At 39.4% G+C, this 25,773-nt stretch overlaps 1 protein-coding gene across 1 annotated transcript; it reads left to right on the top strand.

Annotated features, from left to right (window-relative positions):
* The first annotated feature begins 22,665 nt into the window (after positions 1–22,665).
* Positions 22,666–25,381, top strand: LOC105445983. Its single transcript, XM_011682226.2, has 2 exons — positions 22,666–24,248; positions 24,805–25,381. The coding sequence occupies exons 1-2, from the start codon at positions 22,755–22,757 to the stop codon at positions 25,318–25,320; spliced, it is 2,010 nt and encodes a 669-aa protein (XP_011680528.2). The 5' UTR covers positions 22,666–22,754; the 3' UTR covers positions 25,321–25,381.
* Positions 25,382–25,773: the final 392 nt, after the last annotated feature.

Below are 25,773 nucleotides of genomic sequence, written 5' to 3'. Positions count from 1 at the left end.
TACAACTTAGAAACAATGTTGCAATTTATTGAACCCAGCACGAATACATATCTCTATAATAGTAGACCAGCAAATATGTGCCTATTTCTACCTTGGAGAGAATTTGGGGTAAATGGAAAATACTAAGGCATATGATGTCGCTGGCTGTTACGAACATTTTTCGGACAAACATTTGAATGTTTGTGCTCACAATTTGATAGAATGTAAAAAAATCCTGATTTGTATGTTTTTTTCAAATATGTACCATCTCTGAATGTTCAGTTGACATGATTTTGTTCATGAGTCGGAGGTAATAAACCTGTCTAATATACATTTTAAAGTTGGATATACCACACATGTGTATGGCGCAATTAGACTGAAAAGTGTGGTTTACTCTTACATGGATGTCATTAAAATCATGTAACGGTTTTTTTTACCACACCATGAATACGTCCATTGTAAAACATATTTTCTTGACAAGATGTATGATATATAATATCAAACGACGCAAAGTAAAGAAATTATCAAACAATGTGATGATAATGACCCATGAACCATGAACCATGACCTGGAAAGGCATTATTTCTGGTAGGACTCATAATAATTCATTTCACAGTTGATTCCGCTTGGTTGATTCCACCGTTCGGAGTGAACGACGATGTGTTATTTTTCTTATTTGTTCATCGTCTCTACAATGCATTTTGAATATTTTGATGACAATAGACATTGCGGTACTATTTATAAGGAACTGTCATATGGCCGTCACATGCCAGATAAATTAATCAGTACCAGGGTTTATAGTATTAAAGAAAGCTGAGTTTGAACCCTAGGCTATACCCCGCCCTCTCTCGCTCTCATCCTATATTATTACCAGGGGGGCGTTTCATGAAACAAGTTGTCGGTGGTTTTCACCCACTAATATCATTTTCACCGACAATGTTTTTGTCACCAATTCTTTTCCAGGCCTCTGATTTGTCAAATTTAGTCAGCGCTGACAGTTGTCGGCGGACAAATGTTGATGAAACGCCCCCAAGACGTGGCGATTTATTCTTTCATTTTGAACACACAATAACTAAAATTGATTCGTTCGTTCGTTCGTGTCTCCTTAGATCAAGATTAATATAATCTTGATCTTCGGAGTAGTTGCTACAACCGGCCGTGTCAGACACGTTGCGCGGGTGCGAGATAGGACTCTTGTAGCGTGCCCCCATTTAAAACAATTACACAATAACAGTTAACATTACATTTAATTAATAGTATGAAACTATTAAAATTACTCTCATGTTACGGGAAAAAATATTGCATAAATATATTATGAATCAATTGATTTGGTCGATCCAGTTTGATGGCACAAACACGGCCCTACTACAATTGATTCTACCCTGTTGATTCCACTGTTCAAAGGATTAAGCAGATATATATATATATATAGAGAGAGAGAGAGAGAGGGAGAGAGAGAGGGGGTCGGAACGTTTTCGCAGTTATTATTGTTCTTATTGAATGCTATTTGATTTTCTTTTGACAATAAACGACATGGTGTTATTATTTCATGGAAAATGACATGACAATCTTATAGCACATAAAGTCATCATCATTACCAGGTTGAATAATTTGAAAGGAAACTGAATTCGGACCCCGAGCCATTAAGCCACCCTTCCCCCCTCTCTCTCTCTCTCTCTCAGTACGGTCAAAGAAATTTAAGTACCCTCTTGCCATCCTCCTCCTTGATGCTACGCCAGTAATTTACAATGTTATCTAGCTTATTCTAGTTAGTAAGTCTAACAGTTGTAATAAAAAGAATAACAAGACAAACAAAATTGCCGCTTTAAAAAAGGATGATAAGGTATACACTATTTTTAGCTACCTCCTGTACAATTGTTTTATGTATTAAAATTCGATTTCTTATCATCAGTTTGTATATTGTAAGACGTTGTTAAGTATTCTTATTTTTAAAGTGTTGATTCTAATAGTAATTTCATTATTTTGTTAACTTTATTTCATTTCTGAATTTATTTGCACCAACAAACTTTTACTGAAAGGAGTTTGACCCAATATCTCATGGTGCCTTTTAGGGAAAAGCAATATTCACATTGTTGATGAATTTGAGCAACACTCATTGGCCATTGCTGCTCTTTAATACAACCATGACGTGGCAATTCACTCGTTCAGCTTAAACTCATAATAATTCGTGTCACAATAGATTCCGGTCCATTTGTTCGGGGGATTTAGCCGAGAGCTAAAAAGCATATTCTCACGATACCAACGATGTATTATTATTATTCTTATTTCGTCATCGTCTCATCAATACTTTTTGAATATTTTGTATGACAATAAACGAAATTGTGGCACCTGTTTGTATCGCCACATGGCAGATATCTTTTATCAGTACCAGGTTGAATAGTTTGAAAGGAAACTGAATTTGAGCCCCCGATTATCACCCTATTCCCCATCTCTCTCTCTCTCTCTCTCAATATATAATCGGAGAAATGCTGACGCCCTTTGTTGTTTGGTAGTGGAGTCCGCCCCCTACCCCACCTAATTTTGGGCTACGCCACTTATTTACACGTTTTTTCTAACTTATCCCAGACAGTAATCTTACAGATACAAGATCTTACAGTAAATATAAAACTGAAAACAAGGATGATGAAGTTAAGGCCTCTTTTCCAACGTTTTCACAGGTTTGTAAGTGACTGGTCTTTTGAAGTGCATGATTTACAATCGTGAGTATGAAAACGTAATATTTGCAAGATAGAATGTTTGTATCAATCGTGTACATAATGATGATGAAATAGTTTACATTATATTCCACATACAAGAATCTTGCACTACGATTAGTCAAAAATAAATCACGTGATGAAAGATAGTTCGCCCATCATCACATGGGAGAAGAAAAGTTTGTTGCACTGTGTAGATAGTAGAACTATCTACACAGTGCAACGTACTTTCACTGAATATAGAAGTACTATCTACACAGTGCAACGCACTTTCACTGAATATTGTAGTACTATTTACACAGTGCAACGCACTTTCAACACAGTGCAACGTACTTTCACTGAATATAGAAGTACTATCTACACAGTGCAACGCACTTTCACTGAATATTGTAGTACTATTTACACAGTGCAACGCACTTTCACTGAAGTTCAACGCAACAGGCGATCAAGGCCACCGCTGTGATGCGGCGCGATTTACAAATTTAATTTCATACATTATAGTCTTCGTTACGTTTGCTAGCTGTTTGTTACTGTTAGTGTTAATATTTGTTGCTCTAAAATGGCGGAACAAGTTAGATTTGAGCTCCTAAGTGGAGACGAATTAGACAGTTTTCTGCTTGACAGCGAAAGCAAGAATACAAAGCGACACTTAAATTCAGCCTGAAAGTATTCGAAGATTATTGCGATGCTGCAAGAAACATAAATTGTGATGAACTGTCCGGCATGGACTTGAAATCACTAGACCAACTGTTGGAGAGATTTTATACTGATGTGAAATTGCGAAATGGAGAGTCATACAGTAAGAAATCTCTACATGGTTTGGGGTATGGTCTGCAAAGACATTTTTTGAATTTGCGAGTCATAGACATTATTAAGAATACCAACTTTGTAAAGTCTGGTAAAGTGTTCAAAACTGTTGTTCGGAGGAGGAAAGCCGGCGTAAAACATCATATTCCTGTCAGTGAAACTGACGTTATCTAGATTCAAGACAGTCTAGACCAGGACTCTTCATGTGAACTATAAGGCGTCTGTAGCGGCTCTTACATTCGCCCTCCTTTCATTGTACATTCATGTCACCAGTATTTTTCCATCACACTACTTATTTATATTCATTATTCGGACCACGTGTGTTTTTCCTTCCAATCGAGCATCGTGGTTCCGCCCATCGTTCACCCGCGTATTTTCAACGCCACGAGGTTTTTCTCCACTCCCGCTCTCATCTTGGTCGAGTCAACAACTCCTGCTTACATCTCAGTTGAGTCAACACGTCTCTGTATGATTTCCTCTCCGGGCTTGATTCTACCGTGCCTATCACCTCTATCGGCACATCTTCACTTTCTCTGCCGTCTTCAACGGGCTGGCAGTTTCCCAGTGGAACAGTTAAAATCAAGATCCGACATATATGGTGCTTGGTTATCCGCTGGGAGCTGCCAGTTTCTTCACCGGTAGCCTTTCACTCACATGAGCTCGACCCACCTCAGCTCATCTAAACATTCATCATCAAAGTTCGGCTCATCAATCGAGCGACTCACTGCTCAGCACCACTACCGGCTTTGATGTCTGCATTTTCTTCCTTGGCCTCCGACATCAAGCGACTCACTGCTTTCGTCATCGAGCGCCACACATCTCTTCTCTTCTCTTCTATTCTCGCCCGAGAGCTCCATCTACATTCATCATCATCACGAGCGTCGGCGACGACATCGCGTTCTTCACGGTTTCTTCAACCACGTCAACGAAGTCGCGTTTCCGCCATCAAGCCTCCGCACATCATCGCGTGAGCCCCTTCCTTCGTTTTCATCTCTCTTCATCTTCATTGGACTTTCGACCTCATTTCCACTCTGTCGTAAGCTCTATTCATTTCATTGCATTTATTCATCATTATATGACCATTTAAACTCCGTGCAATATCTACAATTCTCATTCATGTGATTCGTATTCCGAATCATTTATTCACCAGACTTCACTTGCAAGTGTTAGTCTATCATATTTATACTTCAATAAACATAACGAAAAGGGAATACTTTCTTTCATGTATTTTATTATCAGTGCAACCTTGCTTCCTCGTAGCTAAAATAAACATAAGAGTTATGTTGTGTGACGAGTGAACACGCTTTCAAATATCCATTCACAATACCTCACACTCATATCTCTACACGACCATCCTGATCCCAATGAGGGTACGCCAACGGATCATGACCCTATCTTAACAATACCCGAAAGGGAGGTGAACAAGGCTTGTATATGTAACAAAATGGATCCTGAGCTTATGCTATTAAAGGAACAAATACAAACAATGTCAAAGACCATTGATGCACTGATTGAAAAGACGGCTTATAAGACTCCGGACAGTGACCCAATTCAAACGGAGAGTGGCCGCAGCCAGGTCGCTGACGAAATGCCCTTTGAACGCCAGGTCGCTGACGAAATGCCCTTTGAACGCCAGTTGGCTGAATATCGTGATAAACAAAAGCAATCGTTTAGGTCAATACCTAACAATTCTAATCCTGATGATAGTCCAAAAGAGAATAAAGCTCAAATTCTACTTGTCGGAGACTCAATGATTAGACGTATTAGACCCTCTAAACTTTCAAAGCGAACAACAGTGAAATGTAAAACACTTTCTGGTGCCAAAATAGAGGACGCGTATGAAGTTATTGATGGTCTGGCAAGGCAATTTAATCCCGAGGAAGTTATTGTTCATCTCGGCTCTAATAACCTAAACAATGATGATGAAGACGAAATTGTTGCGAAGCTGTCGTCGCTATGTCACGAAATTGTGACACAGGCTGATGTCAAATCGATGACAATATCAACCATAATCCACCGCCGAGATGAATCCCCACTAGATGGCGCCTTTGTGGACAGAGTGAACGCCCACATAAAACTTCTGGCCAATGAGCGTGGATGGGCGATTATTGACAACGATGAGATCCGCCCCGATGTTCATCTCTCTATAGATGGCGTGCATTTGAATAGAAACGGGGTCACTATGTTTGCGCAGAATATAATACGACATCTTCGGCCAGATACTTATCGCAGTCCACATTCTTTTCAGAATCGTCAAACAACCAATCACCGGTGGAAACCGAGAGGAGCAGTGTTTCCACGCGACTGGATGGACGACTTGGAGACTCGGAGAGGATACCCCTACACGGATCAATACTATTAACTGCGAATACTGCAGATGAAAATGATGCATACTATAGTCTGGAAAACGGATATATCAAGCCATTTAGTGGAAATGGTCTAAAAATTTGCCATGTAAATATCAATTCGTTACCAGCCAAGATAGATGATCTAAAATATACTCTAAAATATAATCCATTCGATATTATAGCTATAACAGAAACTCACTGTGATGAGACCATACCAGACTCCAAACTATTAATAAAGGACTACAACATTATTCGTAAAGACAGAACGAGACACGGTGGAGGTGTAGCTCTTTATATACGAAGAGACATTAACTATACACGGCTGGACTATGTAAATGAACTGGAAGCCATATGTGTAAAGGTCAAAGTATCTCGTAACGAAACTCTTCCGATTTGTGTATTATATAGACCACCAAATGTTCCAGTAGAGTATTTTGACCAAATCTCTTGTATGATGGAAAGGGCGATTAGCGACGATGTAGAAATGATTTTACTGGGAGACTTTAATTGTGATTTATATCAGGATAGGTTAAATTCAGATGCAAAACATTTGTCATCTTTGATGACTGGTTTCTTATACACACAATTAGTTAATGTTCCTACCCGAGTCACTATGTCATCAAAATCGATAATCGATCATATTTATTCTACCAACCCAGACAAACATATTGTCACTGGTGTATATAAAACCTTCTTTAGCGATCATTTCTTAACTTTTACAATTTATGGTGAGAGTTGCCACAAACCCTTGGGAAACTTAATAAGCTGGCGGGATTTCTCCAAATTTGATTATGAAGGATTTGTAGTTTCAATGACACAAAAGCCTTTCAACGACATATTTCAAATTACAGATGTCAATGAAGCGTGGGAGAAATGGTATAACCTAACAATGGAAGTTGTGAACAAATCTGCACCACTTAAAAGTAAACGTATGCGTAGGAATCCTTGTCCATGGGTTTCTGGTGACACCATTCAATTGATGAATACTCGTGATCACTTTCATAAGAAAGCTCTACAAACCAAAAGTGATTTAATGTGGAATAGATACAAACATTACAGAAATTTAGTCAATAGGATGGTTAATCAACAAAAGAAGACTTATGTTGACTCTCTTCTGCAAGAGAATTAGGGTAATCCCGGTGCCCTATGGAAAACATTAAAGAGTTTAACAAATGCAAACGTGTCTGAAAAGATAACGTTACAAGTCTCGGGAAATGAAATAACTGATTCAGAAGAAGTAGCAAATATTTTCAGTAATTATTTTAGTAGTGCTGTGAAAAGTTTAACAGACAATTTCGGAGCATCAGGTGATGAACTGATAACCACAAAATGCAGTACAGCCGAAGATAATCGGTCGGAACCCACAGGACTGTTTGATCTGCCAGTCATTGATAGCGAGTTTGTAAAGAAAGAAATTAAGGGTTTCCCGATAACCAAGGCTATAGGAAATGATGGACTAAGTGTCAAGATTTTGAAACATGTTTGTAACATTAACATTGTCATAGATACTCTGACGTATTTATACAATCTGTCACTAACAACGGGTGTAGTTCCTGCTGCATGGAAAATAGCAAGAATACAACCCATCTTTAAGAGTGGAGATAAATTTCAAGTATGTAATTATAGGCCGATAGCCATTCTCCCTGTCTTATCCAAAATAATAGAAAAGGCAGTGAATAAGAATCTCCTTGAATATCTGTCAGAAAAACGACTACTTAACCCCAAACAGTTCGGTTTTCGACCTAATCATTCATGTGAGACCGCCCTAATCTGTATGGTCGATGAATTAGCAATGATTGTTGATAAAGGGTACGTGAATGGATTAGCACTCATAGACTTACGCAAAGCGTTCGACATGGTAGATCACCGTATTCTCATAAGTAAATTAGCTAAATACGGTTGTTCTGATAAATGTCTCACTTGGTTTAGGTCCTATCTTAATGACAGAAAACAATATGTTTCAATGCAAAATAAAAAGTCAAAGATCATGAATGTCAACACAGGAGTGGCTCAGGGTTCAATCATTGGGCCCCTCCTGTTTACAGTCATGATAAACGATCTTCCCACGCACATAAGTAAAGGGAATGTTTATATGTACGCAGATGACACGACAATATCCGTTTATGGAAACAGTCCAACAGATATAGAAATCCAGCTTAACAATGTAATGCAAGAAGTAAATGAATGGGTTGACAGAAACAAGTTGATCCCCAATCCAGAGAAGACCAAAGTCATTCTAATAGGCTCAAGGCAAAAATTACATCGATTTTCAAATCTAAAGTTGCATGTTACATTAAAGGGTAAATCTGTTGAATGTGTTGATGAATATAGGTGTTTAGGTGTAACCATAGACTCTAGCCTTGACTTTAAGTTACAAACTGAAAAGGTGTCTTTAAAGGTGAAACAAAAACTAGGTGTAATAAGAAGATTAAAAACATATTTTTCTACTAAACAATTATCTGATATATATTGGGGGTACATTATACCACATTTTCTTTACTGTTGTAATGTATGGTCGCGCAGAAGTGTCGGGAATTTCAATACCCTAAACAAATTACACAAAAGAGCTGCCTACATAGTATCAAATAAGTCATGGGATATACCGTCCCTTGATGTATTACAGTCACTATGCTGACCAACTCTTGATAAATTGTTCTGGAAAACAATGTGCTGTTTAATGTATAAATGTGTAAATAGAATAACACCCGGAATCGTTTATGACAGATTTATACTCGTCGACGATGTTTCAAAACGAATAACTCGCAACACAGATAAGAAAATGTTGCGATTGCCAAAATGTAAAACAGAATTTTACAGGAAGTCATTCATTTATTCAGGGAGTGAAATTTGGAATGATCTTCCACTTGAACTTAAAGCAGCACAGAGCCTAGCAGTCTTTAAGAGAGCTCTAAAAGAAAATCTCACATGATAAGGTGTTCTTCTGCATAGTTAATTTTTATCTTGACTTCATTTTCATTTTTTACTTGACTCCATTTTACAATGCTTATAATTATCATTGATTCTAAACTGTTGTTCTATTGTGCAAAATTATATTCAATTAATGTATTCCTATGTTTTGGTTTAATTTATTTTCATAGTTGATTTTATCATTATCTATTCAGTTTTTGAAATGTTACTTTACTCCATTATCATATAATGTTTAATTTATTTTTCATAATTGATTTTATCATTATCTATTCAGTTTTTGCCATGTTATTTGACTCCATTATCATACAATGCTTATAATTATCATTAATGAATTGTTGTTCTTTTGTGTCATATTATATTCAGTTAATGTATTCCCATGTTTTTGTTTAACTTATTTTCATAGTTGATTTTATCATTATCTATTATGATTCAGTTTTGTCATGTTACTTGACTCCATTACCATATAATGCCTATAATTATCATTAATGAATTGTTTTTCTTTTGTGTAATCTTATATTCAGTTAATGTATTCCCATGTTTTTGTTTAATATATTTTGTAGTCGATTTTTATTATTATCTAAACCATGCATATATTGTGTTAAATGTTTAATAATCCGATATTGTACAGTTCTAATTGTAATTTATGTAATTTTTTAATGTGCTGTTTTTATAATCAGGGCTCTGTGGAAGACCAGGTTTTTATTTTTGTATACTGAGCAGACTACCCTGAATAAAGAAGTGAAATAAATAAATAAAATAAGTAAATAAACGTAAAGTTTTCATCGACATAATGACTCTTTTTTTTTTTGAGAACAGGGGAAAATAATATTTGCATGATATGAAGTCTGATGACTTTATTCTGAGTGAACAAAATGGTCGCCGATATTTCCATATGGTCGACAAATCTACACAAAAATCACCCGGACGCCGACTTGAATAGCCATGGCGGACGGACGTTCGAAATTACTAGGAGTAGTAGGTGCCCCGTTGCAACTCTTCTGAAATACAAGTCTAAACTAAATCTCAAACTGCCATATCTTTGGCAAATATGTACCATCTTGGAATTTTCAGTTGACATGATTCTGTTCATGAGTCGGAGGTAATAAACCTGTCTAATATACATTTTAAAATTGGATATACCACACATGTGTATGGCGCAATGAAACTGAAACTGAAACTTTTTTAACGACACCATAAATATGACCATTATCGAACACATCATAAGTCACATATATCATGATATCCAAAACGAATGTTGTTGTTCTCTAACAGGAGGCGCATTTTCGGTGGAAAACACTGTCCATGTTTCCGTATATGGCATAAACATAAATTAACAGTCCATGGGCTAAACACTGAAAAGCCCCCCCCCCCCCCCTAAAAAAAAAAAAAAAAGAACTTAAATGATTTTGTTTTTAGTAAGTTAGGACCAATATTTACATCTTTCCCGCGTTGTGCATGGTTATTTAGAACCAGAAGATTACCATGGGTCGGCTGTGGAAATAGTTCACAGTTATAAGTACTTGGGAACAATGGTATATGATTCATTCGACTGGTCATCGGATGTTACCTTGCTTAGAAAAAAAGTGCAATTAGAGAATGTACTTCTTGAGAATGATAAGAAAGATGCATATAGACAAAACAATTCTGATTCCTTTTCACAAATCATTGATAGAGAGAATAACTACATAAAACATAATATGCTATTTTGGGAATGCAACTCAAAAGATAAGAAGAAGTTAGACAGTACGAGGAGAGTGGCACAACGGATAATTCGCAGTAGCCTACCCGCGGTATCCACACTTACTGGCGGATCCAGCCAAAAATCCTGGCAAAAAAGGGGATTTTTTTTTTTTTTTTTTTTTTTTTTTTTTTTTTTTGTGCTTAAGAAAGCAAAAAGAAAAAAAAAATTGTTCCTCCCCCCCCCCCCCCCGCCACTGAACGAAATATCTGACGACATAATTTTCTAATTTCCGGGGCCAAAAAAAAAAAAAAAAATAATAATCAACTGAGCTTCCGGGGGCTCTGCACCCTGGATTTCACCTAGGGCCAAAAGTCAGGCACCTGGATGCTCATCTGACGGTAATTTAATGCCTCAAACCCCTGAGCTCCCCCTCGACCTCACACCAATTAGTGTTCTGCCAGTGTCACAAAAAAGGTATCAAAATATGTTCATCTGACCGTAATTAAATGCCTAAAACCCCTTAGTTTCCGGGGCTCCGCCCCTTCGACCTCACGCCAATTAGTGTTCTGCCAGTGTCACAAATAAGGTATCAGAATATGGTCATCGGACCGTAATTAAATGCCTAAAACCCCTGAGCTTCCGGGGGGGCGTTATTTTTTTCTGCGGCACAGATTGGGGTTAGGTGTTGAGCCTATGGGAAAGTTTAGGGTTAGGGTTAAATTAAGACCACTTAAAAAATAAAAAAAAACCTCAATCTGACCGTAATTAAATGCCTAAAACCCCATAGTTTCCAGGGCTCCGCCCCCTCGACCACCCAGGGGCTCTCAGGCGGGCCCCTGCATGCTTATCTGACCGTTATAAAATGCCTAAAACCCCTGAGCTACTGGGGGCTCAGCCCCTAGACCCCACGCCAATTAGTGACCTGCCAGTGTCACAAATAAGGTATAATTATGCTCATCTGACGTAATTAAATGCCTAAAACCCCATAGTTTCCGGGGCTCCGTCCCCTCGACCACCCAGGGGCCCTAAGGCGGGCCCCTGCATGCTTATCTGACCGTTATAAAATGCCTAAAACCCCTGAGCTACTGCCTACTGGGGGCTCAGCCCCTAGACCCCACGCCAATTAGTGACCTGCCAGTGTCACAAATAAGGTATAATTATGCTCATCTGACGTAATTAAATGCCTAAAGCCCTGATCTTCCGGGGCTCTGCCTCCTGAACCCTACCATTGCCCTAAGGCGGCCCCTGGATGCTCAACTGAATGTAATTTATTGCCTAACACCTCTGAGCCTCCTGGACCCCACATCAATTCGTGACCTGCAAGTGTCACAAAATATGCTCATTTGACTGTAATGTATTGCCTAAAACCCCTGAGCTTCTGGGGGCTCCGCACCCTTGACCCCACGCCAATTCGTGACCTGCCAGTGTCACAAATAAGGTATCAAAATATGCTCGTATGACGGTATTTAATGTATAAGACCCCTGAGCCTCTGGGAGCTCCACTCCCTGGCCCCCAAACCAATGTGTGTCCTGCTAGTGTCACAAATTAATAAGGTATCAAAATATCCCCATCTGACAGTAATTAAATGCCTATACCCCTGAGCTTCTGGGGGCTCCACCCCTTGACCCCCGCCGAGAAACGTTCAGCGGGGCCTGCATACATGAGTGGGGTGATGGGATTTCTTTTTTGTCTAACCCCCCCCCCCCCCCAAAAAAAAAAAAAAAAAAAAAAAAAAAAATGTTTTTGCCACTGCCGGTGTCACGATTACGTACCAATATTTGGCTCGCATAATTTCAAATTTGGACCCACCTAATAAATCGTGGATCCGCACCTGTCTGAAGAAAGATTAGTTGCTAAAGTCAAACGAATCATGAACGACCCTACCCACCCGCTTGATACTAATTACTATTACAATAGGACATGCTTTCGTTTGTGTGTGCCCAGGTCTGCTCGGGTGAGAACTCGGTAATCATTCATACCAAACTCTATCCACATGTACAACGGAATGTCTCGACCTTTTGTTGTTCTTTAAGATTATATTTAACTAATAATTCCCAAATTGGTTTAAGACGTAAATACATGTATGGATACCCGAACTCCCCAGTATACTTATCTCACTTGTTAATTCGTTTGATCACCTGACACCTCCTCTTGCTCTGCTTTAATTACTATGTGAACTATTGTTTTGAATTTGTGTTTATAAAACAACATTAGACCTTCTGTTTCTTGTGCTCAATCATATTTTAAACTTTGTTTATTTACTGTTAATGTCTAGATTTGTTTAAAATTCATTAGTAAATGTTAATCTGTATATGTTACACCAGTGAAAATCAAAAATCCAGAAATGGACAATACATACTAAATACAATAATTGTTTATTGTTTGAAAAGCAATATCAGCATCATTTCCTGATGAATTTTAGCAGCAAGCGTTCGGCCTCTAAATACAACCATGACGTAGCAATTTACTCTTTCAGGTATGACTCATAACGATTCGTTTTACAGTTAATTCCGCTTGGTTGATTCCTCTTTTCGGAGGAACAAACTGAGAGAGAGAGAGAGAGAGAAATAAACGACGACGTGCTTTTTTGTTATTTTTTCATCGTCTCTTCATGCAAATTGAATATTTTGATCTTCTTATCGAGTCATTACACAAGTCCCGTCCAGTGGTCCACACAGGCTTTGGCACGGCAATTCACGGCTTCCAGGTCATCTTGGGTGCATGGCTCTGGCAGGAGTGGGCAGACTAGCAGGTGTTCCATTGTCTGTTCCTGGCCGCATTAACATGATGTTTGTTCATCTCCTTGACCCCATCTCTGCATTAGGACTCTGCATCGTCCGTAGCCAGTTCTTAGGCGGTTGAGGCTTAGCCAGGTAGGCCAAGTCTCACTGGAGCCGGATGCAAGGGATTCCTTCGGGCTGAGGGAGAGTTTATGTGGAGTGGTCTGGAGGTGGTTAGACCACAAAGTCATCCTTTGGTTGTGAGGGCTGGTATTAAGGGGCTCTACAGTGTGCAGAAAGCTGCGTCTGGATTTGAGCCGCTTGCCCACTGGCTGTTGTTCGAAGAGTGGGTGAAGTGGATTATTCTCTTGTTTGTCCTTCTCTTTCTGGGACAAAACCAGCCTTCTGACGAGTGGAGGGACGATACCGCAGAGCAGGTAGATGTCTTCTACTTTAGTTGGCCTACAGCAACCAGTGATCGCTCTGCAAGATGAATTTAGAGCTGGATCGATCTTGGATGCATGGGCCGACCTACTCCATACTGGTGAAGCATACTCCGCAGCAGAGAAGCAAAGGGCAAGCGCTGTGTCAGGATTGTTCTGGCATCAGTCCCCCAGTTTGTGTTGGCAAGCTTCTTGAGGATGCTATTGTGGGCTCCAACTTTTGCCTTTGTGTTGGCAATGTGGTTCTTGTAGGTTAGGGAGCGATCTAGTGTGATGCCTAGGTAGACTGACTTGGGTGTGTGCTTCAGCCTTTCCCATACCTGCTGATCCTAAGTTGATGGTTGGCATCCCTGTTCTTGAGTTGGAATGCACTTATCTGAGTTTAATCAGGGTTAGCTCGCAGGTAGTTGGTCGCATAGTATGGGATGAATCCGGCCAGGGCACTACTAAGGATCATCGGCGTAGAGGAAGCTCCTGGTGTTTGGGTGGATCGGTTGGTCGTTCGTGTACACGGTAAAGAGCAATGGTGCGAGCACACTTCCTTGTGGTAGGCCATTTTTCTGCCTGCGCGATTGCCGTTGAGGACCACAAAAAAAATCGCCGATTGGACAGCAACGTCTGGATGAGTCCAGTCAGTCTCACATACTTTGTCAGCTCAAAGATCTGCAATCAATATCCTCAACCGCATCGCCCCATTCGTGGATGAACACCTCATTCCGGAACACGCAAGGTTTAGGCCAGGAAAATCATGCACTGGCCCAGTGGCGGATCCAGGGGGGGGGGGGCCGGGCCCCCCGGCCCCCCCCCCCCCCCCTGGATCCGCCACTGGGCCAGTGCATGATTTTCCTGGCCTAAACCTTGCGTGTTCCGGAATGAGGTGTTCATCCACGAATGGGGCGATGCGGTTGAGGATAAGCCGCTCGAACAGCTTATATGTATGGCACAGTAGGGAGATAGGTCTTTAGCTCTTTGGGCTGACTGCGTCTTTGCCAGGCTTCAACAGGGCAATAAATTTGGATTTTCTCCAGAGCTTTGGGATGTTGTTGGTGCCCAAACATTCGTTGAACATTTTGAGGAGCCAGTTGAGGGCGCCTGGTCTAAGTTGTTTGATCTGCCCGCAGAGGATGTCATCAAGTCCGGCAGCTTTGTTGTTTTTCATTGCTTTGATGATGGGGGGGGGGGGGGGGGGGGGGGTGGTGAGCACATTTTTTTTTTTTTTTGATCCTCAAAAAAAAAAATCAATTTGCACCCCCCCCCCTCCCTTGAGCGCCAGGGGGGGGGGGGGGGGGTCCAACCCCCCAAAAAGGTAAAAATCACGTGATTTTACATTATTTTTTTTTCTCAAGGGGGGGGGGGGGGGGCCGGGCCCCCCGGGCCCCCCCCCCCCCCCCCCATGGATCCGCCACTGGGCCAGTGCATGATTTTCCTGGCCTAAACCTTGCGTGTTCCGGAATGAGGTGTTCATCCACGAATGGGGCGATGCGGTTGAGGATAAGCCGCTCGAACAGCTTATATGTATGGCACAGTAGGGAGATAGGTCTTTAGCTCTTTGGGCTGACTGCGTCTTTGCCAGGCTTCAACAGGGCAATAAATTTGGATTTTCTCCAGAGCTTTGGGAGGTTGTTGGTGCCCAAACATTCGTTGAACATTTTGAGGAGCCAGTTGAGGGCGCCTGGTCTAAGTTGTTTGATCTGCTCGCAGAGGATGTCATCAAGTCCGGCAGCTTTGTTGTTTTTCATTGCTTTGATGGCAGCAAGCAGGTCGTTTATGGTGAACTGGTTTAGTGAAGCCTGGGGCATTTTGAGAGTTTGGAGCGTCTGGGACCTTAGGGAGCCTGGCTCTTCTGGGGGTGAGGTCAGGGTTTCCCAGGCCATTCACTAGGAGTTGGTGGGCAACTTGGTTGGCAGTGACTTGAGATCTTGGTTGGGTCTTTGTATAGTCGTTGCCCAGTATCTGGATCGTTTTTCATGCTTTCCTGCTGCTAAGTGTCATATCAGTGGATTGTATGAATTCCTGCCACTTGCTCCTTCTAGATTCACCAATTTCCTTGGTCAAATTTTCTCCAGATTCCAGTGTCTCCTCACTAAAAGGGTCCATCTGGAAGTGTTCGATGTAGTCTTCATACATCACCTTGGAGTGGTCAGTCAAGCCTTGAATGTAGCTTGTGCGACAGCCTCGGGGGATGTTATGCCTTGAGGATTTCTTCATCAACTCTACAAAGGTGTCGTAGTTTTTGGGGGTGGCAGGTAGGTCTTGGATGTAGGAGTCAAAGTCCTTAGCAAACTTTTCCCAGTTTGCCTTCCTCAGATTGAAGCGACGTCGGAAGGGTGCTGCTCGTGGAGTAATGACTGCATTAACCTTAAGCCCTATCGTCAGTAGCTCTGCCGGGCATGTCGAAAGGCTCAAGAGGTGGCTTGTACACTGAGCTTATGGTGATTCCCATAAAGTCAATAGAAAAGACTTCAATGTTATTGTCATCTGATAGGGAAGATTTGTCCACAGCAAGACCATTACGGGCAAAAATTGCGCTTCCGTACTGGTCATGTGGTCTCTCTGCGATGAGGGTCATTCCGGGGATACGAGGGCGAACTCGTGTAGGCCCGCGATGAGTCTCCTGGAGGCAGAGAATGTCACAGCTGGTTGTTATGCATAGGTCAGCCAAGAGTTCTTGTTTGGCACCTGAAAGACCATCAATGTTGGATGAGATGATACTCAGGGCCGGTCCTGACAAGGACCCATGAGTTCGACCCTGAGCCGCAGCAACAAATTGGTCATCATTGTCATTGGTAGCCATGGTGTTGGCTGTGGTAGTTACAAAAAGAACTTGGGTAGTGTGGTTGAAGGATTGAATATGTTGATGACAATAGACATTGCGGTACTTTGTATAAGGAACCGTCACATGGCAGTCACATGACAGATAAATTCATCAGTACCAGGCTTTATAATATGAAAGCTGAATTGATGATAGATGAAGAATTGAAATGGTCTAAACAAATCGAAAACGTAAGTAAACTTACCCAGAAAAACATTAGCATGATAAAGAGAGCAAAGAGTTTTTTGCCTCAAAAATCCTTAAAGTTACTTTATAACAGTCTAGTGTTGTCACGATTAGATTACTGCTCTGTTGTATGGTCGAACAGATTTCAATCTCATATAACTTAGCTGCAAAAAATTTAAAAGAGGGCCGCAAGAATAATATTGAACAAGACATATGACACACCGTCGGCTGATTTGTTCACAAGTCTGAAATGGATGACACTAGACAAGCGGTTTGAGTTAAGTCGCGTTATGATGATATATAAATGCGTTCATAACTTAGCACCTTCTTACATTCAGGTAGGCTTAATCAATCCTAATGATGTGCATGAGCATCATACAAGGCAAATATACAGTGGATGTTTACGTGTGCCTAGATTTCACACTGATTGTTATAAGTGTAGCCCAATTGTTTCTTCCATGTTTGAATGGAATAAGCTAGATAATTCGTTGAGAACGGCTTCCTCTGTCAATTCATTTAAGAGATTGTTTAAACAAAGTTGTAATTTGTGAATGGCTCAGCCGAACATACACTACGTGCATGTTCTGTAATATTAACATGACTTATTCACATAACTGCGACTTAATTAATATTTTCCTATTGACATTACTGTTTACTAGGTTAATGATATATGTTTATTTTGCAAACGAGTATTATGTTTGTAACTGTTCTGTATAAATGTTATAAACGATGTAAATATGTTCATTCAGGGCCCCATGGAAGACCACTACTTGTTGGTGAATGGGCTACCCTGTCAAAAGAATAGAATTAAATAAATAAAATAAATAAAAAATTAGTACTCCCGTCCCTACCACCACCCTCCCTCTGTTCTCTCCCCCTCTTTCCCTTGCACAAAAAAAAATCAAATTCCATTCAAATGCTATTGATTAAATTCCAATCAAATAGGATCATTCTCAATGTTGAATAACATTGGATAAACAATTTCAAAATTTTAGTGTAACATATACAATTGAGAGTAGAAATCGAGATGACAACAACCAGGAAAGGCAAACATCAACATATTACTGCATGGAATAAAATACAGAGATGAAAATACCATTTATTACTAGAAATACTTATTGCAACTTTTTATCTTCAATTAAAAAGGAAAATGATGGTAAAACGAGGAGATGAACCGAACAACAAGACCCTTTAGGGAAAAGTAAGCATGGTATAATAATCAATAATGTGTTTTTTTACAATTCTAAATGTTAGCGAAATTATTAATGTGGTAATAATTAATATTTCATATAGGAAAAAAAAGGGGGAAACACATCAACATTAAAACAACAACAAAAAACAATGATTATTTTGTTAACGGTAGGAAGGGGTATGCATATTTGTATGTTAAAAAACTATTTGTCAGTAATTCTGTTGATTTATTCCAAATATTTGTATTAAGTTTATGTTGGTTTCGTCATAGGAAATTAATAGTTTGCATTTCTCATCGACGTTTAGGTTTTGAAAGTCCGGTGCTTTTTGTTAAGTTTAGAGTATATTTAGAAATTGTTTCTTTGAAGTGTGTTCATTTTGTTAGAAACTATATTTCATTTTCTATGTCAGTTTTACAAATGGGGCATATTCTATATATTAGTGATATTTTCTTTGTCCCCAACCTTCCTCAATCATGAAGTTACTATTGCTTATTCTTTTTGTGTGCATTTAGCTTCATGTGATTTATCAATACCGAGTAATAAATAGTTTTCCAATTCGTAATTTTTTTTTAGGATTTCATGTTCTAAATTTTGAAGAGTATTAAGTATTATTTTCATTTTGTGGATTGTCTTACAGCCTTATATATATTTATCTTGTAATTTGTTCAGTATAGCTCTCTTCAACATATTGATAGTAAATGTACAATTGTTCTGCCAGATATGAGAGAATCCTAATAAGTTTTAACAAGATTTAATGTGGATGCCATATTTGATGTAAGTTTATTTTGCTTTCAAGGTAAGGTTGCTTTACTAAGCTTTTTCGGAGGGGTTTATCACGTGATGCCAGCAGCAAACAACATCTGCTACTGCTGTTCGTGCGAGGGGGGGGGGGGGGGGGTCGTCGGTTTCCTCTAGGATGGCGCTAAGCCGCTAATCATTGTTGATATATTGGTATCAATGATAGCTTCTTAAATTGCCAATCGTAGGGATTCGGGTAGGAATGTTTTGTAGCATCTGTCTTATTTTTTCGTATCTTTTATCAATAAGCCCCATATTTCGGAATTGTTATGAAGGATTGGTTGTATACAGGTATCGAAAAGTGTTAAGTATGGTATGAAGGATATTCGATCTTTAGGGAAAATGTTTCGTAGGCTAAATACGGCTTTTACGGGCTTTGTTGATTAGGTTTTTATCGCGTGTGTAAATGTGCATGATGGTGTGAAGATAAATGCAGGTGGAAGTTAACCCTTTCATTATTTTGTTCGGCCTGCAAATGGGACAAAGTACCTTTAACAAAAATACTCTCAGAGTTTGATGTATATTGGCTCATTGAGTCACCTATTCAAAAAGGTAATCATTCCGCTAGACGCATAGAATGGTATGATTTATTGTTAAGGCCTCGAAGTACAGATTTCTTGTGATTTAACACAGCCAACAACGTTGGGTTCGTCCTATTTAATTCAGTGATTCTACATTGTGAGGTCTTTCAGTTGCTGCAAGTATCGCAACGCTCCATGACAGATGTCGAAGTATTTTGAGAGAGCACTAACTGCTCATCATTTTACAGGTGTTGTCATTGATTATCAATTGTATATTGTAAAGCCCATTGGGAGGGAATGATAGATTACTATTAATAAGCAGTTAAACGCATGTTTAATTATCAAAACAGGCTATTCATTTTGTCATATGCACACGATTTACTCGAGAAATCATACAATTGTTTTTGTTATCGGGTCAGACCCTGTGGCAATTTGTTGTTTCAAATGAATATTATTTCCTTTACTTTTTGCACATTACCTTCATTATTGTTCGGTTTTGCTTTCACAGGGTTTCGTTTTCTTTATAAATCGTAACACATCTAAGGAATAATCATGGTAGACAAGGATGCTCTGTTCGATGAACTGTCAAAAGAATTTCCATATGGAAATTATACAACCTTTTGCAATAAAATGGGCGTGAGCTACACTGTAGCTACGAACATGCAGAGGTCTAAAGAGGATACCACCGTGGCTCTGAGAGAACTACTATTTCAATGGGATCTAAGGATGAAGGGCGTCACCAGGAAACAACTCGAAGATGCCCTAGCCGGAGCAGATGTCGGTGGACTCTGTTCCATTGTGAAAAAACATTATGAAAAGGGTAATATTCAGATATTCCTAATATGATCTATTTGTTTTTAATTACATAGAATAATAAAATAACCTATTCATTTTACCGGTGTAAATTTTGCGATGATGCAAACTTGAACTAATCACACCATTGTGATTTCAACATAAATATAAAGTTAGATATATTCTAAACATGCAACAGTGTTTGGTACAACTTGCAGCTTTAAATTACGTCTGCAGTATACACAACCGAATTGCACTTGCTTTATATTGTTAGCAGGTTGAGCAGAAGTATAAAAAAAAGCGTGATTCGGAACAAAACCCATACTCAAAATTAAAAAACTCAATCCTCTTAGAATTCTAATTCTGACTTTGGTTGCAGTTCATGAAGAGCTATCAAAGAAACTGACTTGGATTAATGTCAAAATATTTATTACACTTTTACCTATCGAAAACCGAGTATGTGTATATTTTTCTTGTTTGTTTCATGAATTAGAAAGGCATTTAAAATGCATATTTAAATAGACCAAAACAATGACAAATAATAAAATGATAAAGTAATACGTAGTCTATTTGGTCTCTTTTCACAGATTCCACTGACGTGATAGCCGCCACGAGATTGATAGCCGGAGATGGCGCTGATAAAGATGCTGGAAATCAGTTTATCAACCAATCAGAAAGATCGGCCTCAGTACATAAGAATCAAGAAGGTATTACATACAAAGTCAACAGCCTCTTTCTAATAAGTTTTGTTTTTACTTTTGTTTCTCGCTTCTGCTTCTAAATTTTCACTTCCTTTATTTAATATGTATACTTCTGTCAATTCATGATTTTCTCTTTCTTCCTACTAAACAAATTCACGTGGATATCAAGTTAATATCACGGGAATTAATTGAAGTGATTTATGTTCTTCAAACACTTGAAATTTACGTGAATGTTTGATTCGTTGATTTCACTATGTCACTTACAAACACGGGCATCAAATCATGCAATTGTCACTGTATATGATCATAAGAATAACGGGGAGGGGGGGGGGGGGGGGGGGGGGGGGGGGGGGGGGGGGGGGTAAGAGGACACATTTTTTTTTTTTTTGGTCTCGAAATTTGAAAATTTGACATTTTGCTCCGTTGGGGGGGGGGGGTAAGGTCAGCTTTTTTAGGTCAACCATGGGAATTTTTTTTTTTTTTTTTTTTTTTTGAATAAAAAAAAAAAAAAAAGAGGACACATTTTTTTTTTTTGGGGTCTCGAAATTTGAAAATTTGACATTTTCGACTCAGCCGACCGCTGAATAAGCGGGGGGGGGGGGGGGGAGGGGGGGAGGGGGGCGGTTTATAGAAATTTAGGGGGGGTTTACACACAAAAAAATTACCAAAGGGGGGGGGGGGTTTAACCCCCCAAACACCCCCCCCCTGTGTACGCGCCTGAATAGATCATAACAATGACACATTATAAATTGATGAAGTAATACGTTGTCTACTTCGTCTCTCTTCACAGCTTCCTGTAGCATGGTAGCCGACACGGGAGTGGTAGCCGGGGAGGGCGCTGTTCACGATACTAGAAATCAGTTTATCAACCAATCAGAAACATCGGACTCAGTACATCCGAATCAAGAAGGTAACATACAGTCAACAGCCTCTTTCTAATTAGTTTGTATTCCATTTGTTTTTCTCGCTTCTGCTTTTGTATTCCTCTTCCTTTATTTAATTTGTATACTTCTGTAAATTTTCGATCTTCTCTTTCTTATATGTAAGATGTTCATTTGGTAAAGGACAGGGTCGTCTCATTTCAAGTTCATTTATCCTCTCTCGCTGTCTTCTCTAATTAGAGGAGTCTCTTGCAGCACGTCGGGGCGGGTATATATATAATTATGCTATACAGTGTGAGTCAAAAACTAGTTTACACCTAGGAAATTGCTAATTATTGTAAAATCATCTATGAACAGTAAATGATTATATATCTTATAAAAGAGTGTTTTATCCCAAATCACTTGGTGTCATTATTGTGGGGTATGTGTTCACGCTTGGATGAACGGGAGGCATTGTTTGCGTGAGTGCAACATTCGACTTGCGCTAAAGTTGGTTATGTGATGTTTGAATAAAACAATTGGGATTTGGGTATTAATTCGGTCTTTGCAGATCCAAATAACATCCCTCACAAAAATAATCATACCACACATATCACATATCGAAAATCAAATATCAACGGACATTTTTTGCGCGCGTGTGTGTGTGTGACTTTGCTTCTGCAAAAAAAAACATATGCGATGCATTTCATTTGATACATTCAATTCATTCTCTCACTCCGCTAATCCGGACATAATACATACTGTAGGCATCACTTTGGCGCAAGTCGATTTTGATACCAAATGATTTGGGATAACACACTAATTCATAAGATGTATAATGATTTACTGTTCATAGATGATTTTAAAATAATTAGCAATTTTCTAGGTTTAATTTTTTTTTTGACTCACACGGTATACTGTGTTCATCTCATCATAATTTGACTCCGGGGAAAGCCGTGTCTGCCTTCCGTTTATATTTTTAGGTGAACGTGTATTAATATTTGCTCATCAGTTTATCTTTCGATTAATAACACATACATATAACTTATAAACAGGGAACATGTCGGAACAATGAAACCTGAACTAATAATACAAACTAATAATAACGAACGAAAAGGGCTAAGATCAAGGGAGTACAATGGGTCACTTTGTCTCATATGCTTGCATCATTCCAGATATCTCCAGTAAGAAGATCTCGCCATCATTGACTGTTCAAAAATGTCGCGAAAAATTGGAGAATAAGTACCTTAATCAATTATGCAAAATTCCAATGAAACCGTGGGATAAAAGTGATTATGCAGAGTTCAAAGATATGCACACGGTTGTGACAATGGTGACGAAGGATGCTCGTGGCCAAGACACGAAAAAGAAGGAAATACTCCAGGGTTCTGTTGCTGACATTTTCTTGACGAAAGTAAACGGAAGACTGCCAGCTCGAATCCTCATTTCGGCCCCAGCTGGACGAGGGAAGACCACGGCTGTTGCTAAGATGGCTTACGAATGGGTTCACAGAGAAAAGGGGTCAGCATTAGAACATCTGCCTCTTCTGTTTGTTGTGAAATTCCGAAACACAAGTAGGCGTACCTCGATCGGAGAAGCAATTAAGGACCAGCTTTTGAGTGATGTTGATGATCTCACACCAGAGGGCCTGGAGAATTTCATTAGAGAGAATCAGGGAATCTGTCACATCATACTAGACGGACTAGATGAGTATGCCGGTATTTCTTCTTCAAACCGGAGCTCAGAGAGCAATATGGTCAGTGTCATCCGCTGGGAGGAATTTCCGGAGTGTCGGGTCCTTGTAACAACACGCCCTCACCTAGAGAACTTCTTCAATCAAGATGATCTTCCAACGGTATACACAAAGATGTGGATCGAAGGATTCTCACAAGAGAGCTCACGAGAGTACATCGACAAGTTCTTTGCCCCGACTTCGAATCCTTGTCGTGGACATGGACTGAAGGCTTACCTTAATGACCAACCACTGATTAATGAGCTTGTTAAAACACCTTTATTTTGTCTCATGGTCTGTCACTTATGGAGCGAGGGGATGTTGAACACTGAAACTGCAACTCAAACAGAATTATTAGACAGTGTGAATGATTTTCTGATGCACCATGCCAATGCCAGATTAAAATCAAAAGACGAGATAACAAAAGAAGAACTAATCGAAATCATTCGTAAACTGGGTAAGGTTGCTCTAGCTGGTCTAATAGACGACTCTAAAAAAATAGTTTTTACGCCCCATGATTTCCGAAAAATTCCTGCTATCCTTGAAAGGGCATGTGAGCTTGGGTTGTTATCCAACGTGACGATTCCAACGACAAGGCTCCCACGATCCCACAAGACCACATCTACGGCCATTGAATTTTATCACAAACTCGTCCAGGAACACTCGGCTGGTAAATACCTTGCCGCTGAAACGAAGAAATATATGTTACGACTGAATATTTCTAAGTTAGATAGACTGCTGCGAAACATCAAAGCAAACATCGGTGACTATGAGAATCTCATCCGATTTGCTGCTGGCACAGATAACAGCCTTTGCATACGAATAATGGAGGCGCTCCTTTCCAACCGCTTTTTGGATGAGAGTGAGCGATATCGCATTCTTCTTGACTGCTCATCAGAGACCAAGGGTACTCAACAAAATGTATCTTCGTTGGTTCAAAGATGTGTCAATGCAAAGAGTATAGTTCTAAAGTCACCGACTGTCTACACCGTCGTTGGGATGCAGAATCTTCCAAAGCAACTTAAACGTCAGGTATGCACATTTTCATTTCACAAAATATGTTTACAATAATGGTTTCATAAAGATTGTTTACATTTTCATTTCTCTGCTGCTACTATGAGTCAAATAGCAAATATTTTTTTGGAAATGTATTCTTATTCATAATTAATTGCATCGTGATATATCATACTACATGATACAACGATCAATACGTATAATACATATTCATCATCATTCTATGTTTGCCCAACTACGGCCTCAATCAAGGTTCTGCATAACAGAAACAAGAACAATAATTTGAAGCAAAACAATAACAAAATACAAAGGTCCTAGGGTCTATTCATTTAGAGAAAAAGACGAGGAACAGTCAATATAAGCATGTAGCTTATGTCAAACATAGGAGCCGTTTATTTAACATTACAGATAAAACATGTTTTACTTTTGAATGTAAAGGAGTAGGGGAGGAAGCTACCGGATAATATTAGGAGATAAGATCAGGGTGTAGTCTTTACAATGATTAACGCACACAAAAAAGTGATCAACTAATTAATGTTATGTAATTCGTACAATCTTTCTATCTTAACGCTAGGTTATGACTATACAGTTCGAGGGATCTACTATAACTACCGACGTAACGAGTGGACTATGGTCCTGCCTGGGATCATTTTCGATGCTACGTACCCTTACCATCTCAGACTCCTCTCTCAGTTTCTCCCCATCTCCTCCTGAGCTTCCATCAGTCACAAAGCTATCAGCCGAGAGAATGACGTCACAAAGCTATGAAGGAGTGCTGTCATCGATACCTCGCTTGGAAGAGATCGATATCACTATCGGAGATGCAAAGGCAGAAGACATATCTCAGATCCAGACTAGTCTACGTCGACATCTGACAGGTCAGGATCTCACACGCATCGACCTTTCTTCTCTCCAATCAGAAGAGAATGTATCAAGCATGTCAAGACAGAGGACGGAAGGACTGGGTCTTCTGATCAGAAAACGTCAGGCAACGTTGTCCAGAGTTGCTTTCGGACTCGAGGATGCAGGGTTCGATGTGGTCCAGTCTTCAACGCGTTTAATGTCAGCTAGTCTGTATGTCAAACAGTGAGTAACTGTTTTATGTTGATTAAAATTGCTTGAAAGTTTGTTCGCCCCTCCCTATTTTTCCCTTATTCGGCATTCAGTTGAAATGGGCCTTTTACTTCATTGGGTAGGTCGATGTGTTAAACCAGTCCATTAGTTTCCACTGTAGCCGATTTAACTTGAATAAAGGATTCATTGAGTATCAAAGATGATACTGGTGTTATGTTAATACAAAGGTCATGTAATAATTTGCTTCTTGTTGTTATGTTTCAATACGGTGATAAGAAGAACTTGCTTTCAGTATCAAGGCTGAACATAATTAATACACATTATTCTCAACGTTTTGAAAAAGATGTCAAGGCGGATAATTTAAAAAAGATCTTAAAGAATCAAATAACTAAATCATCTTATCATTAATAGCCTAAGAAGAAAATGGTTTGACTTTTGAAAAATGTAAATCGGTTCTATTATGTAATTT

The sequence above is a fragment of the Strongylocentrotus purpuratus genome, unplaced genomic scaffold, assembly GCF_000002235.5.
Source record: "Strongylocentrotus purpuratus isolate Spur 01 unplaced genomic scaffold, Spur_5.0 spur5_scaffold_20, whole genome shotgun sequence".
Lineage (NCBI taxonomy): Eukaryota > Metazoa > Echinodermata > Echinoidea > Camarodonta > Strongylocentrotidae > Strongylocentrotus > Strongylocentrotus purpuratus.
The sequence above is the reverse complement of the archived record's forward strand: the minus strand, read 5'-3'. Positions and strand labels throughout refer to the sequence as shown.